At 24.7% G+C, this 12,662-nt stretch overlaps 1 protein-coding gene and 2 pseudogenes across 1 annotated transcript; 1 reads left to right on the forward strand and 2 right to left on the reverse strand.

Moving 5' to 3' along the window:
• Window positions 1-1,925: 1,925 nt before the first annotated feature.
• Window positions 1,926-12,363, forward strand: LOC126901962 (uncharacterized). Its single transcript, XM_050678948.1, has 9 exons — window positions 1,926-1,943; window positions 2,509-2,553; window positions 2,664-2,708; window positions 2,814-2,843; window positions 3,681-3,725; window positions 3,813-3,857; window positions 4,277-4,340; window positions 9,735-9,811; window positions 11,520-12,363. The coding sequence occupies exons 1-9, from the start codon at window positions 1,941-1,943 to the stop codon at window positions 12,273-12,275; spliced, it is 1,110 nt and encodes a 369-aa protein (XP_050534905.1). The 5' UTR covers window positions 1,926-1,940; the 3' UTR covers window positions 12,276-12,363.
• LOC126901966 (E3 SUMO-protein ligase ZBED1-like) lies at window positions 5,842-6,706 on the reverse strand (annotated as a pseudogene).
• On the reverse strand, window positions 6,758-9,482 carry LOC126901967 (uncharacterized; annotated as a pseudogene).
• Window positions 12,364-12,662: the final 299 nt, after the last annotated feature.

Consider the following 12,662-nt stretch of genomic DNA (forward strand, 5'->3'; position numbering starts at 1 on the left):
GACGATTTTTATTAATCCAGTAAACCTTTATATTTTTTAATAATGATTAGTTTTAATATTTTATTAAATTTTACCTACCTATTTATATATTAATTCATAATTCTTTTTAAAGCTTATATGTACAAAGATAACATGTTATTATAACATGATGTTAAAAGAACTGGAAATATATTTCTATTTTGATTAAAAATTACATTTTATTATTATAAACTTATAGCTTTTATTGTATTTTTATCTGTTAATGGCAACTTTTTATGATAGTCTTAATATATATATATTTTCTATTTAGGATGAAGTAATAATTAAAAATGATTCAATTTCTCGATTGGGATATGTAAGTTCTAACTTTTATTAAATTCAATTTCGTTTAATTACCTAAATTAAGCTTCTTTTAAATTAAACTTAAGATTAATAATATTATAATACTCAGTGGTTGTATTGCAGAGTAATGATGCTCAGTTAAAAATGACTCAACACAGTACACGAAAAGTAGTAAATCTTTTTTTTACACTACCAATAATTTTTGTTTCAAATTTATAATGATTAATGATACTATGACTATACAAATATCACAACGTATAATTTCCATTACAGGTTTCTGTAAAATGTGGTATTTTAAAATTGGTATGAAATTAATTTAAGAATATAACTTGAATTTAAATTTATAATAAAATATTGTACAGGGCATAAAAACAGATATGGAGTGGAGTACAGTCTTAAACAGTTCCCCAATACTTTGAATATTTTTATTTCATAAAGTATATACCACCACATTTTATCTGGTGTAAATTTTACCAAATATTGAATGCGAGTAGGTTGGGGGCGGAGTCGTATAGATTTTTAAATGTCATCTAGTTTTTAGTCGGAAATCGAACGTCGTTTGTGACGCTGGCGCTCCCAAAGCAAAACGTCGTATCGAAAAGTGTAAAATCAAAATAAAATATCGTCTGAAATACAGTCCACATTAAAGATCAATAGATTGCGTTAATATNACTCTAATGAAAATTTTTTGCATATCATTTATTCATAATTAACAATAAATTATTATCTATAAAGTTCTATGTTAAGCCCTTCAATTTTTATAGACGTTTGCCATAAAATTAATAAATACTTTATAATTTTTATAAATTCTCCTAAAAAATTACAATACTAAATTATTAAATATCAATTTTATAATACGTTAAATTGCTTTAATAGATATTTATTTATAAATTATACTTATAAATAAACTACTAATTAGGAATAATGACAGAAATAGGAGTTAATTTTGCTTTTGAAATAATCTACCGATTTCTTAAAATTAAATTTTATGTATATACTTACAACGAAGAGTTGCTTTGGATAGCGATTTTAATTACTGTCAGATATTATCTATACTTGTTCCAACTATGCCGCACCACACTGTGCTGCGACCCCACGGTGCTGGGTTGGTTTTTTTTATATTGTTTTAACTAATAATATTTCCGATTAATTTCTATAATCGATATCGATATTTTTAAAACTGATTTTGAAATTTTCAAAATGGAATTATTAGAATATGTCTATCTATATTCAAAATATAATCAGCAAGACTGTGGCGGCCCAGCATTTCTTAGCGTTAAGCCATAGCTGATGCTATGGCTCATCCTCGTTAATTTACATTAAATGTTATTTCAATATACTTCTTACTATCCTTTACGCCAATAGTGATAGAAACATTAGTGTGGGCGTTATTCATAAATTGTAAGGTACTGCTCAGAGATATGAGTTAAAAAATGGTTATTTTGAAAACCCTAAAAGGAAAAAATTCCTTAGATGATTTTTGCTTTATTCATATACACTTTCTTTTTTCAACTAAATCCTTCCATCGTAATTTTAATTATTTCATTTGATAAATTCAGAATTAATTTTAAACAGGTACGGACTGAGGCGTATTCTATCGCATATCTGTTCATTATTCAATGGTAAATAATAAAAAATGTATTTATTCTGTTTATTTAAACAATAATATATATATAATACCGTATTATGCACCAATTTCAGTGTTTTTTTTAATTTTGAAGTTTTTTGTATATTACATTACTTTATATTCCTATTTAATATAATATAATTTTAACCGAATTAAATAATAAAAAAAAAATTGTTGAGGCACATTTACAAACAATTTTTATTTTTTTAAACATGTTTTATAAAATAAATTTTCTTTTTTTAGTTGTCGCGTGTGAAAATATTTTTGCCGCGACGATTTTTATTAATCCAGTAAACCTTTATATTTTTTAATAATGATTAGTTTTAATATTTTATTAAATTTTACCTACCTATTTATATATTAATTCATAATTCTTTTTAAAGCTTATATGTACAAAGATAACATGTTATTATAACATGATGTTAAAAGAACTGGAAATATATTTCTATTTTGATTAAAAATTACATTTTATTATTATAAACTTATAGCTTTTATTGTATTTTTATCTGTTAATGGCAACTTTTTATGATAGTCTTAATATATATATATTTTCTATTTAGGATGAAGTAATAATTAAAAATGATTCAATTTCTCGATTGGGATATGTAAGTTCTAACTTTTATTAAATTCAATTTCGTTTAATTACCTAAATTAAGCTTCTTTTAAATTAAACTTAAGATTAATAATATTATAATACTCAGTGGTTGTATTGCAGAGTAATGATGCTCAGTTAAAAATGACTCAACACAGTACACGAAAAGTAGTAAATCTTTTTTTTACACTACCAATAATTTTTGTTTCAAATTTATAATGATTAATGATACTATGACTATACAAATATCACAACATATAATTTCCATTACAGGTTTCTGTAAAATGTGGTATTTTAAAATTGGTATGAAATTAATTTAAGAATATAACTTGAATTTAAATTTATAATAAAATATTGTACAGGGCATAAAAACAGATATGGAGTGGAGTACAGTCTTAAACAGTTCCCCAATACTTTGAATATTTTTATTTCATAAAGTATATACCACCACATTTTATCTGGTGTAAATTTTACCAAATATTGAATGCGAGTAGGTTGGGGGCGGAGTCGTATAGATTTTTAAATGTCATCTAGTTTTTAGTCGGAAATCGAACGTCGTTTGTGACGCTGGCGCTCCCAAAGCAAAACGTCGTATCGAAAAGTGTAAAATCAAAATAAAATATCGTCTGAAATACAGTCCACATTAAAGATCAATAGATTGCGTTAATATTTCGTGAGCTATCGACCATTATCTATAAAATATAAAAAAATAAAACTTTTTCAAACTAACTTTTGATATCATTCCAGAAAGACTGAGTTTTTTTAGAAATATGATAAATTATATTACGTTTTATAATATAAGTATTATATATATAGTAAAATATATAAATGTATATAGATCTAAAAATATTTATTGGTCATTAATAAATTAATCTCACTATAATAGTANGTCATTAATAAATTAATCTCACTATATTAGTAAATTTTTTTTTTTTTTACAACCGTTATGTTGGTTAATACCATTGGTATTAGTAAATTATAATATTGAAACTTTTAACTGAAAAAATTCTTGGCTAATGATATTTTCTAAATGATAAGTTTACCAGATACCTTTAAATATTAATAATTATAATTTCTGTGTTCTTATAAGTAAGGCATTTTTAATAAAAATAAAACTATTGAGTAACTATATTTTTTTAGGTATTTGAACCTACAGACATTTACGCAGAAATTTATGTAAATTATGTGAGTAACTGTTTTATCTGATCGTATTTAAAACACTTTATTTATTTTATTACTAATAAAAACAGTACATACAAATTTTCATTCCAGGATGATAATGTTTATTATTATTCAAAATCAAAAAAAGTAAACATCGTACGTAATTTTTTTTTAAAAGTATCAACTTTTTTATTAATAATTAAATAAGAATAAAATAAACTTAGTACGCATAAGAAATATTAATTAAATTTATTTCAATATCATACATACAATATTGTATATTTTTGTAGTGTATAACATTGTACTAAACAGATGCTATTCTATATAAAATTGCAAATTTTATAAAATGAATTTGAAACTTACAGTTTACATTTAAACTCATTTTTCTAGTTACAATTAAAATTTATATCCTTTTCCTCGAACTCCATAGAATTTAATTATTTTTTGGTATTAAAGGATTTCTAGTTTTTCAAACTATATAGTTAATTNATTTTTTGGTATTAAAGGATTTCTAGTTTTTCAAACTATATAATTAATTAATTTAATTAGCTTTGAAATTAATGTATCTTTTTAAGAATTTTAGGAAAAATGACATCGTTGTAACAAAAAAAAAAGTTGAGTGTAACTTTTCATATGATGGTAAGTATATTTAATGTTGAATTAAAACATATTATATTTGTTATGCATAATGTAGTTTAATAATAGTATGGCCAGACTTGTCTTAAATATGAACAGTGGCGTAAAAAATGTAATTTTTTTTTTATACATGCATGTATAATTGTCCATGTTGTCTTAAAAATATAGTAAATCATCCAATTATATTTCATAAAAACAGTCACCTTTTTGATTATAATAATTTAAACAATGTATAGGTTCCCAATGCCAACACCCAATTAGAAAACACTAACGAATACGGACCAAACACATAAATCATACGCTAAAGTAACTCGACAGCATAATTATTGAAACAATTCGCCAAACATAGACACAACTAATACTAATAACAACANATAGACACAATTAATACTAATAACAACGAACTCACTAAACTACTCTCATCATTTTTAAATGACTTAAAATCCTTAATTAATCTTTTAATATCCTTATTAACCACTGTAATTATTAAAATTATTTAAAAAAATATTCAGTTTGGATTCTGTGAGAGACACTTTACTTTACACTAAGTTCATAGGTTAACCGACAAAATAGCCTCATNATAGATTAACCGACAAAATAGCCTCACCATTTGAAAACTGCAAATACTGCACTGGTATATTTCTCGACGTAGCCCAAGCCTTTAATAGGGTGTGGCATGACGGGCTGCTTTACAAAATAAAAAATTTTCCCAGCGCCTCTATATTTAATAATAGAGTCTTACCTTTACAAAGGAAAGTTTACGGTAAAACAAGACAGTGCGAAATCTCCTCACTAAAAAATTCAAGCGGGCGTTCTTCGAGGAAGTGATCCGTCTCCTGGACCTATACAATATTTTTACCACAGACATACCCCAGTCTACTAATACTCTTCTTGCTACATTTGCTGACGATACAGCTATATTCTCTACTCATAGTAATATTATTGAAGCTGTCCATCATCTACAAACGCACGTCAACATCATCAAATCTTGGTTTAGGAACTGAAAAATTAAAATAAGTCAATCATGTAACATTCACCCTAAGATCCGAAAAATTCCCAGATATAAATAATATAAAAATAATGAAGAACATTAATAATATAAAATAATCAATAAAAATTATAATTTTGAAGGGATTATAAAAACAGGTAGCTAATTGGTTTTTTATGACATCGCTGTCACAGTACCGGATTGTTTATTATCAATTATGACTAGAGCTCCTTATTTCACGTGTACACGCTTTCACGTATTCACGTGAAATAAAGGTTCGATTTATAAGACCCGTTGCTTAAAATTTTCCGTGAATTTATGATATTAATCACGTGTATCCGTGAATTATTATATTCACGTGTATCTGTGAATTATTATATTCACGTATAACCGTAAATTTGTGTTAAGCCTTAACTTAGTTGTCTATTTTTTTCCTAGGAAGAAAATAATTATTTATATCATTTTACTTAAGTTAATTAAAAAACTAATTATGTTCAATAATCAATAATAATAATTAATGTTTTATTCAGAAAAACCTAACCTATAGAGTGACATAAGATAATTTTGTATAAATAAACAATAATATTATAACAAATTATAATAAATAAACAAAATAATTCAACACCTAAATAACTTTAATAACATAAAATATTATTAAACTAATAATTTTCTATTTTGGTACAAAAACGTCACCATATTTACATTTTTTGCCAACAAATAAGTCCTTTTTGAGGTTACTATATTTACAGCAGTAGAAAAGCATCTCTCAGAGCTTACTGATGTGGCAGGAATAGGAGATATTCCTTGGCTAATGCTGCAAGATTTGGGTATTTGATTTCCCTTGATTTCCACCAATCATATGGATTTAAATCAAAACGTAATTGAGGTTCCGCTGTATAAATTTGAAACTGAGTCGTTAAATTATCGTTTTTAATTATTGTATTTCCATATAAAAATTGAAGATCGCTGCTTTGAGCTAGTGGATTTTGTTCCATATTGAATTCAATGTTTTGCATGCTACTGTTAAATTTTTCTAGCAAACTCTTTACAGCCTTACGAATTGGTTCAAACTCTAATTCTTTATAACGAGGATCTAGAAAAGATGCAATTTGTCGGACAGAGATAGAATTTGTTTCACTACAGTCAAGTTTGAATCGTTCTTTAATTTCAAATATTATTGTAGATTTAAATTCAGTGGTATATTTCATAATGCTCNATTGATCATCAGTTTCATAATGCTTTAAATGGTGATCCAATAATTTTGATAGTAATGGTCTTACCATTGACACTGGAGAATAGTTCTCGGAGCAAAATAAATTTGTAATAACATATAATGGTTTGAGGAGATTTACAAGATTTTCTATTCTTAATCATTGAGCTTCAGTTATTTCTAATTTTTGTGCAGTGACTAAAGTNATTTACAAGATTTTCTATTCTTAACCATTGAGATTCAGTTATTTCTAATTTTTGTGCAATGAATAAAGATGTGATTGCTCTGTCTGCCAAAACATTTGAAATTGGACTCCTGTTTTTTGAAAGACGGTCTAACATTAAATATATTGAGTTCCATCGTGTCTTACAACATTGCACTAATGATTGGTGCGGAAGTCCTAGCTGTTCTTGTTTGTTTAGTAATGACTGTTTGGCTACATTCGAGTGTTTAAAATGTCCAACTAAATTAGTACACTGTTTTATTAATTCCGAAAATATTTCTTGTTTTAATGCAATATTAATAGCTAATTGCAAATTATGAGCTGCACATGTCACATCCATGTTTTCATTGTCTATTGTAATAGGTAATAACTGTACAGCATTTACTATATTTTTTGTGTTATCTGTAATTACAGTTGTTACTTTACCATTAATTTCCCAATCGTCAAATATACATATTAATTTTTCCGCAAGATTTACTGCTGTATGACGTTCGGTCATTTCTTGTGTGGCTAAAGTAAATGACTTTGGTAGCCACTGGTTATCAATTATGTGAGCTGTTAAAGACATATATGAGTTTTGAGCCATTGAAGACCAACTATAAGTGGTGCAAACTACTCTTTTCACATTTTGCAATTCATTTTTTATTTTGTCCTCAACATTTTATTTCAATGCATGTAGTCTTTTTTTCATTGCTTGATCACTACATATTTTATAATTGAGCTCCACAACAGCCATGAACTTAAAAAACCCAGGACTCGAGCAAAATGATAAAGGCAACTGATTCATTGTAATTAATGAAGTTAGTGCTTGGTGAATTTTTTCCGTTTTTTCATAATTACATTCACGATCACTATCAGACCCACATTTTTTAGAAATACGACGACGTTTTCTAGATTTTGAACTCGAGGAAGATTTAGTATTGTTATTAACAAGAATTGTATCATCATCTTGATTGATGGAACTTCCAGAACTGCTTGACCTTATAATTTCTTCGGAAACATTTGATGTATGTTTAGATTCCAAACTAGACTTACAAAGTACAAACTGTACAATTAAAATGTATGTTATTTGTTTGTAAAATTTTAAAAATAAAATTGACGATTTTATTTTTATAGAATCTACGTACTTATATGACCCAATTATAATTACGTAAATAAATTATATTTTATTATTCGGGTTGTTAAAATCAAATAATTGTTAGATCACTAAAGTACCCAGACGACATTGTAATGAAGTTGTGNATCACTGAAGTACCCATACGACATTGTAATGAAGTTGTAAATTTTATTTTAAATATTTTAAAATAACTAATAAATATCATACACGTTTAATTATGTAATAGAATAAAAAACATAATTTATTATTACCTCTTTTCTGTGGATTCTTTTGGTGGTTTAACTTGATGTATATTTTGCAAATGTCTCATTATAGAACCAGTAGTTCCACCGACACAGGAGTATTCGTTTTGATTGTCATCACATAAATCACAAAAGGCGCGATCTCCTTCTCGCTTAGCATAGTCCCACATCCAACTTTTTCTTTTACCCATTTTTTAGTAAAACTTGTTCACTTAAAGTGATTACATGCAAACCTAACGATTGACTGTTAAACCATCTTAAATTATGGGTTCAAATTCTACACATAATATTTAATCTTTTATAATAAAAACTGTGGTATAAGATGACAATAGATCGGTTTTATAAAAAGACCTGTTATTTTATCTTTCATAAATAAATGTTTGTTGTCAATGATTCCTCATTATATTAACCAAACCGTCGTGTATACGTCACCATATGATATCTTTTTCACATATTGTACAACCTGTGTAATCGTGTATATTCATTTTATTAGCTAATGTTCGTGTTAACTTTAAATTTAACCTAAAAAACTTACAAATCTGTTATACCACAAAAAGAAATGTACATGTAGTCCTCAACAATATACATTTTCAGTTGATATCAATTAAAATTATTCATGTGATTAACGAATTCACGTATTCACGTGATTGTGACTCTTATACGTGTTCACGTATTATAGCTTTTACTTATTCACGTATATTAATCATACGTGTTTTATTTTGTTATACTCTCGTATTCACGATACCCGTGTACAGGTATGTTTGTATTCACGTAAAAACATTAGAGCTCTAATTATGACTATCAATAGATATACTTTTTATATCATCAGTTAGTGTATTTATGAACTCACGACAATATGCCTTACTACCATTGATAATAACAATGCTGTGTACCTGCGAATATTCATGTCATAAAAAACCAATTAGCTACCTATATTTGTAATCCTTTGTGTATTATACATGTATATTAACTCAAAAATTTGAAACTTTAAATGTTTATATCTTATAAACGAATAAAGTTATATTAAAAATTCAAATGCCATTTATTATTAAATTAAAAACTAATACATTTTATTAAATTCAAAATATATGTTCTCATTTAAAAAACAAAGTTGATACCATTAGCAGGTATAAGGGATGAACTTAAAAAGTATTACATAGTTAATTATTCAAGAATTATGTGTAACTAAAGATAACCAAAAAAAAAAAAATGTTTAAATTATATATATTCTGTAAGTATTTGAGTGGGTTATGATAAAAAAATCACTCTGTATTATACTTATAAATCATAAAACTTGTAATCAGGATATAAATAAGCAAATAAGAGTACATTTAGTTTTTGGGATAATCCACCAATTTCTTAAAAGTAAACACTATCTACATATATGCATTGAAGCGTTTAGTGATTTTAATCGCTGTCAGATATCATCAATCTTGTCTAAATACGCCGCTTTTCTACTGTGATAGGTTTTTATTTTGCTATATAAATTTTATTTTCAATTATAAAGTATTATAAAATTATAATATTATAATATTACAAAAATCTATAAAANATTATAAAATTATAATATTATAATATTACAAAAATCTATAAAATAATGAATTATTTTATTTACAGAAGATGGTATTAATGGTTTAGAGTTATATATAAGGAGTTTACACAAAAAAATTATATTTCATGTCTTTAAAATTTATGTAAGTCAATCTAACATATCTATGATATTTAAATGTATTTGAAATTCAATCTTTCACAAATTAAAATTTATTTTTTTCTATTAAGAGAGAATCTATTACGAAATTAGTTAACCGAAATAATACGTTTCATTTGATTAGAACAATTATATAATTTTTAAGTATAGTANAATACGTTTCATTTGATTAGAACAATTATATAATTTTTAAGTATAGTAATGTACGAATAATTTCGTTTAATTAAAATTAATGTTTAAATTCATGTTTAATTAATGAAATGTAACTATATTTATATATTATTTGATTGCATAGATAACAAATTAATAAGAATCGAGTTTGATTTTATAGTACTTTTTTTACTTCTAACAGATTATTCTTTAATTACATACATATTTAAATTGGGGATTAAATAAAACTTATTTATTTTATTTTTAAAACGCTCTAGATTTCTAATATTTTCAGTTTTGGGATATTTAAACAATATTAATTTTTTTGTTTTGCGTTTATCGTTCTTCAAACTTTATTGATTGTTTTACATTTTATAATGTTTAAACTTTAGATTTCCCTGAAATAGTTTTTATGCTGAGAAACACTAACTTACTAGTAGTTATATTTTCCCCAAATTGTTTGTACCTTATAAGGTTTAACAAATCATCAATGTTTTCTTTTCAAATTAGTTTAAAACTATTATTTATCATTATTGTATATTTTTCGTTAATTGTTATACATTCCTTTTCGCGTTTTTTTGCAGTTTTAACGTCATAATAATAACATTATATATACGGTCTCAAATACTGATTTAAAAATCATTATAGTCTTTCTATTCTGTACAAGTTTAATAAAAGTAATAATTGAAAAATATTATAATTTAATAAAATTTGAGTTTTTATTTATAATACATCTAATACAACAGACATATATATTGTTTAATTTTATTCATATTTTATGTCTATTTTTATATATTTATTCAGCACTCGAGTTTTTCTGATCCAACTATGAATAGGTGGCGCACGGGGTAAACAAAACCGATAATATTGTTCATTTTATAAAAACTCATATAATTAAATTATTTTACTTTTTTATCTAAATTAAACGTTTGCTCCCGTCAATATTTTATGGTGCATATGATGCACCTTATAATTCAGTGTCTCATGTAAAAACATCTTCAATACATCTAAATCTGCAAATATTTTGCATTATTATTTTTGTTTCTTAATCATTTTGCAGATTTCGACTATGTTAAGAACATAATTTTATTATTTCTCTCTCAAAAGGAAAAAATAATTTCTTAACTTTCTTGAAAATTTAAAAAAAGTTATATTTTTTAAACATTTTGACTGGTTGATCACATTTTAAGGTCTGTAATTATTGAGTTATAAACATTTTAATACATCGAGTAGGTTTGTATTAAAATGCATGTAACTAAATAAATTAACTTATCCTGAAATTGTTATCGATTCCTTCAAAATTTTATATAAGCAAAGAGCTACAAAATGGCTCTTTTGAATTTTTGAAAAAAAAAAAAAATTTCTTTCACATTAGATATGAATATTAAATATTATGTTTAAAGAAAGTATTTTTCAAAAATTTAACGAAAAATATTCGCTGGCAAAACTTATCAAAGAACATGTGGGACATTATCAATATGTTTTCAATTTATGATGGCAATTAAAGTGCAATTTGATATTAATTTTTAATTTTTGTTTAACAGAACAGTAATCTTGAAGGTATTAGTCTTTCAGTTAAATCTACGGTTTATAATAAAAAATTAAGACCTCTAATTGAAAATGTTCTAAATTCCTCTTTATGGAATTATGTCAAAGATGATCTTGTTGAATTGAAAAATTCTAATGAAAATGTTTGTATTATGACATTGGAAAATTTCATAAATAACTCAATAATGGATAAAATAACTGTTGAAGAAATTCTACATAAGATAATAACAGTAATGAATAATCGAACTACTAGATATGTGCTTTTACTAGCTATATATGCCTATGAGGTACTAACAATTGATTATTATTTTATATCAAATCCATTTTGGGATGAATTAATGAAATATTTTACAACATTGAATGAAGCCAAGATTAAATTGGCTATGGACATTATAATAAAAAATTCCATAGAACAATTAAAAATGAAGAATAATTATCGCATAGAAAACTTTATTTTGAAAGATTTGATAAAGGTATGTACAATTATTTTATATCCGTCCAAACAATTTTACGAACATAATTTTAAAGAGGCAAGAAATTCAAAGTCTGAAAATTCGAATACACACATATTGGAAGAAAATGTATTAAATTACGTTTTAGAAGATTTTCATAATATACCTAAATTTAATGTTATACCAGATACACTAGATGAATTAAAAGAAAAATTGAAGAAAATTTTCGAGTTAATTGACATAGAATACACAAATATTCTTGAAACAGACTTTGTAACTTTAAATAATTTCATTATATAGATTATATCTATCTTAGGATATATTTATCTTCTAAAACATTTTATAATAATTAAATACTGATTTAATGTCAAAAATAAAAAATTCCGTTTCTTTGTTTTATTAATTAAAAAAAAATGTATTAACATTTAGATACGAAAATACTATGTATGATAATTACATGTATTTTCAATATTATTTTTAAATTAAATTAATTTCACAAATTTAATTAATACAACATATCAATTAAAAATAAAATAAAATTTATTTAATAATCTATTAGTTATGTTTTATTATTTATGAACAAATATAGTTAAATTTTTAAGAATTTCTATAAAATATTAATTGTAGCCTAAGAAATATTATATCATTGACTACACTATTTTTTATCCTTCTATATAATTTAAACGT

Source organism: Daktulosphaira vitifoliae, unplaced genomic scaffold (assembly GCF_025091365.1).
Source record: "Daktulosphaira vitifoliae isolate Bord-2020 unplaced genomic scaffold, ASM2509136v1 Scaffold_3, whole genome shotgun sequence".
Taxonomy (NCBI): domain Eukaryota; kingdom Metazoa; phylum Arthropoda; class Insecta; order Hemiptera; family Phylloxeridae; genus Daktulosphaira; species Daktulosphaira vitifoliae.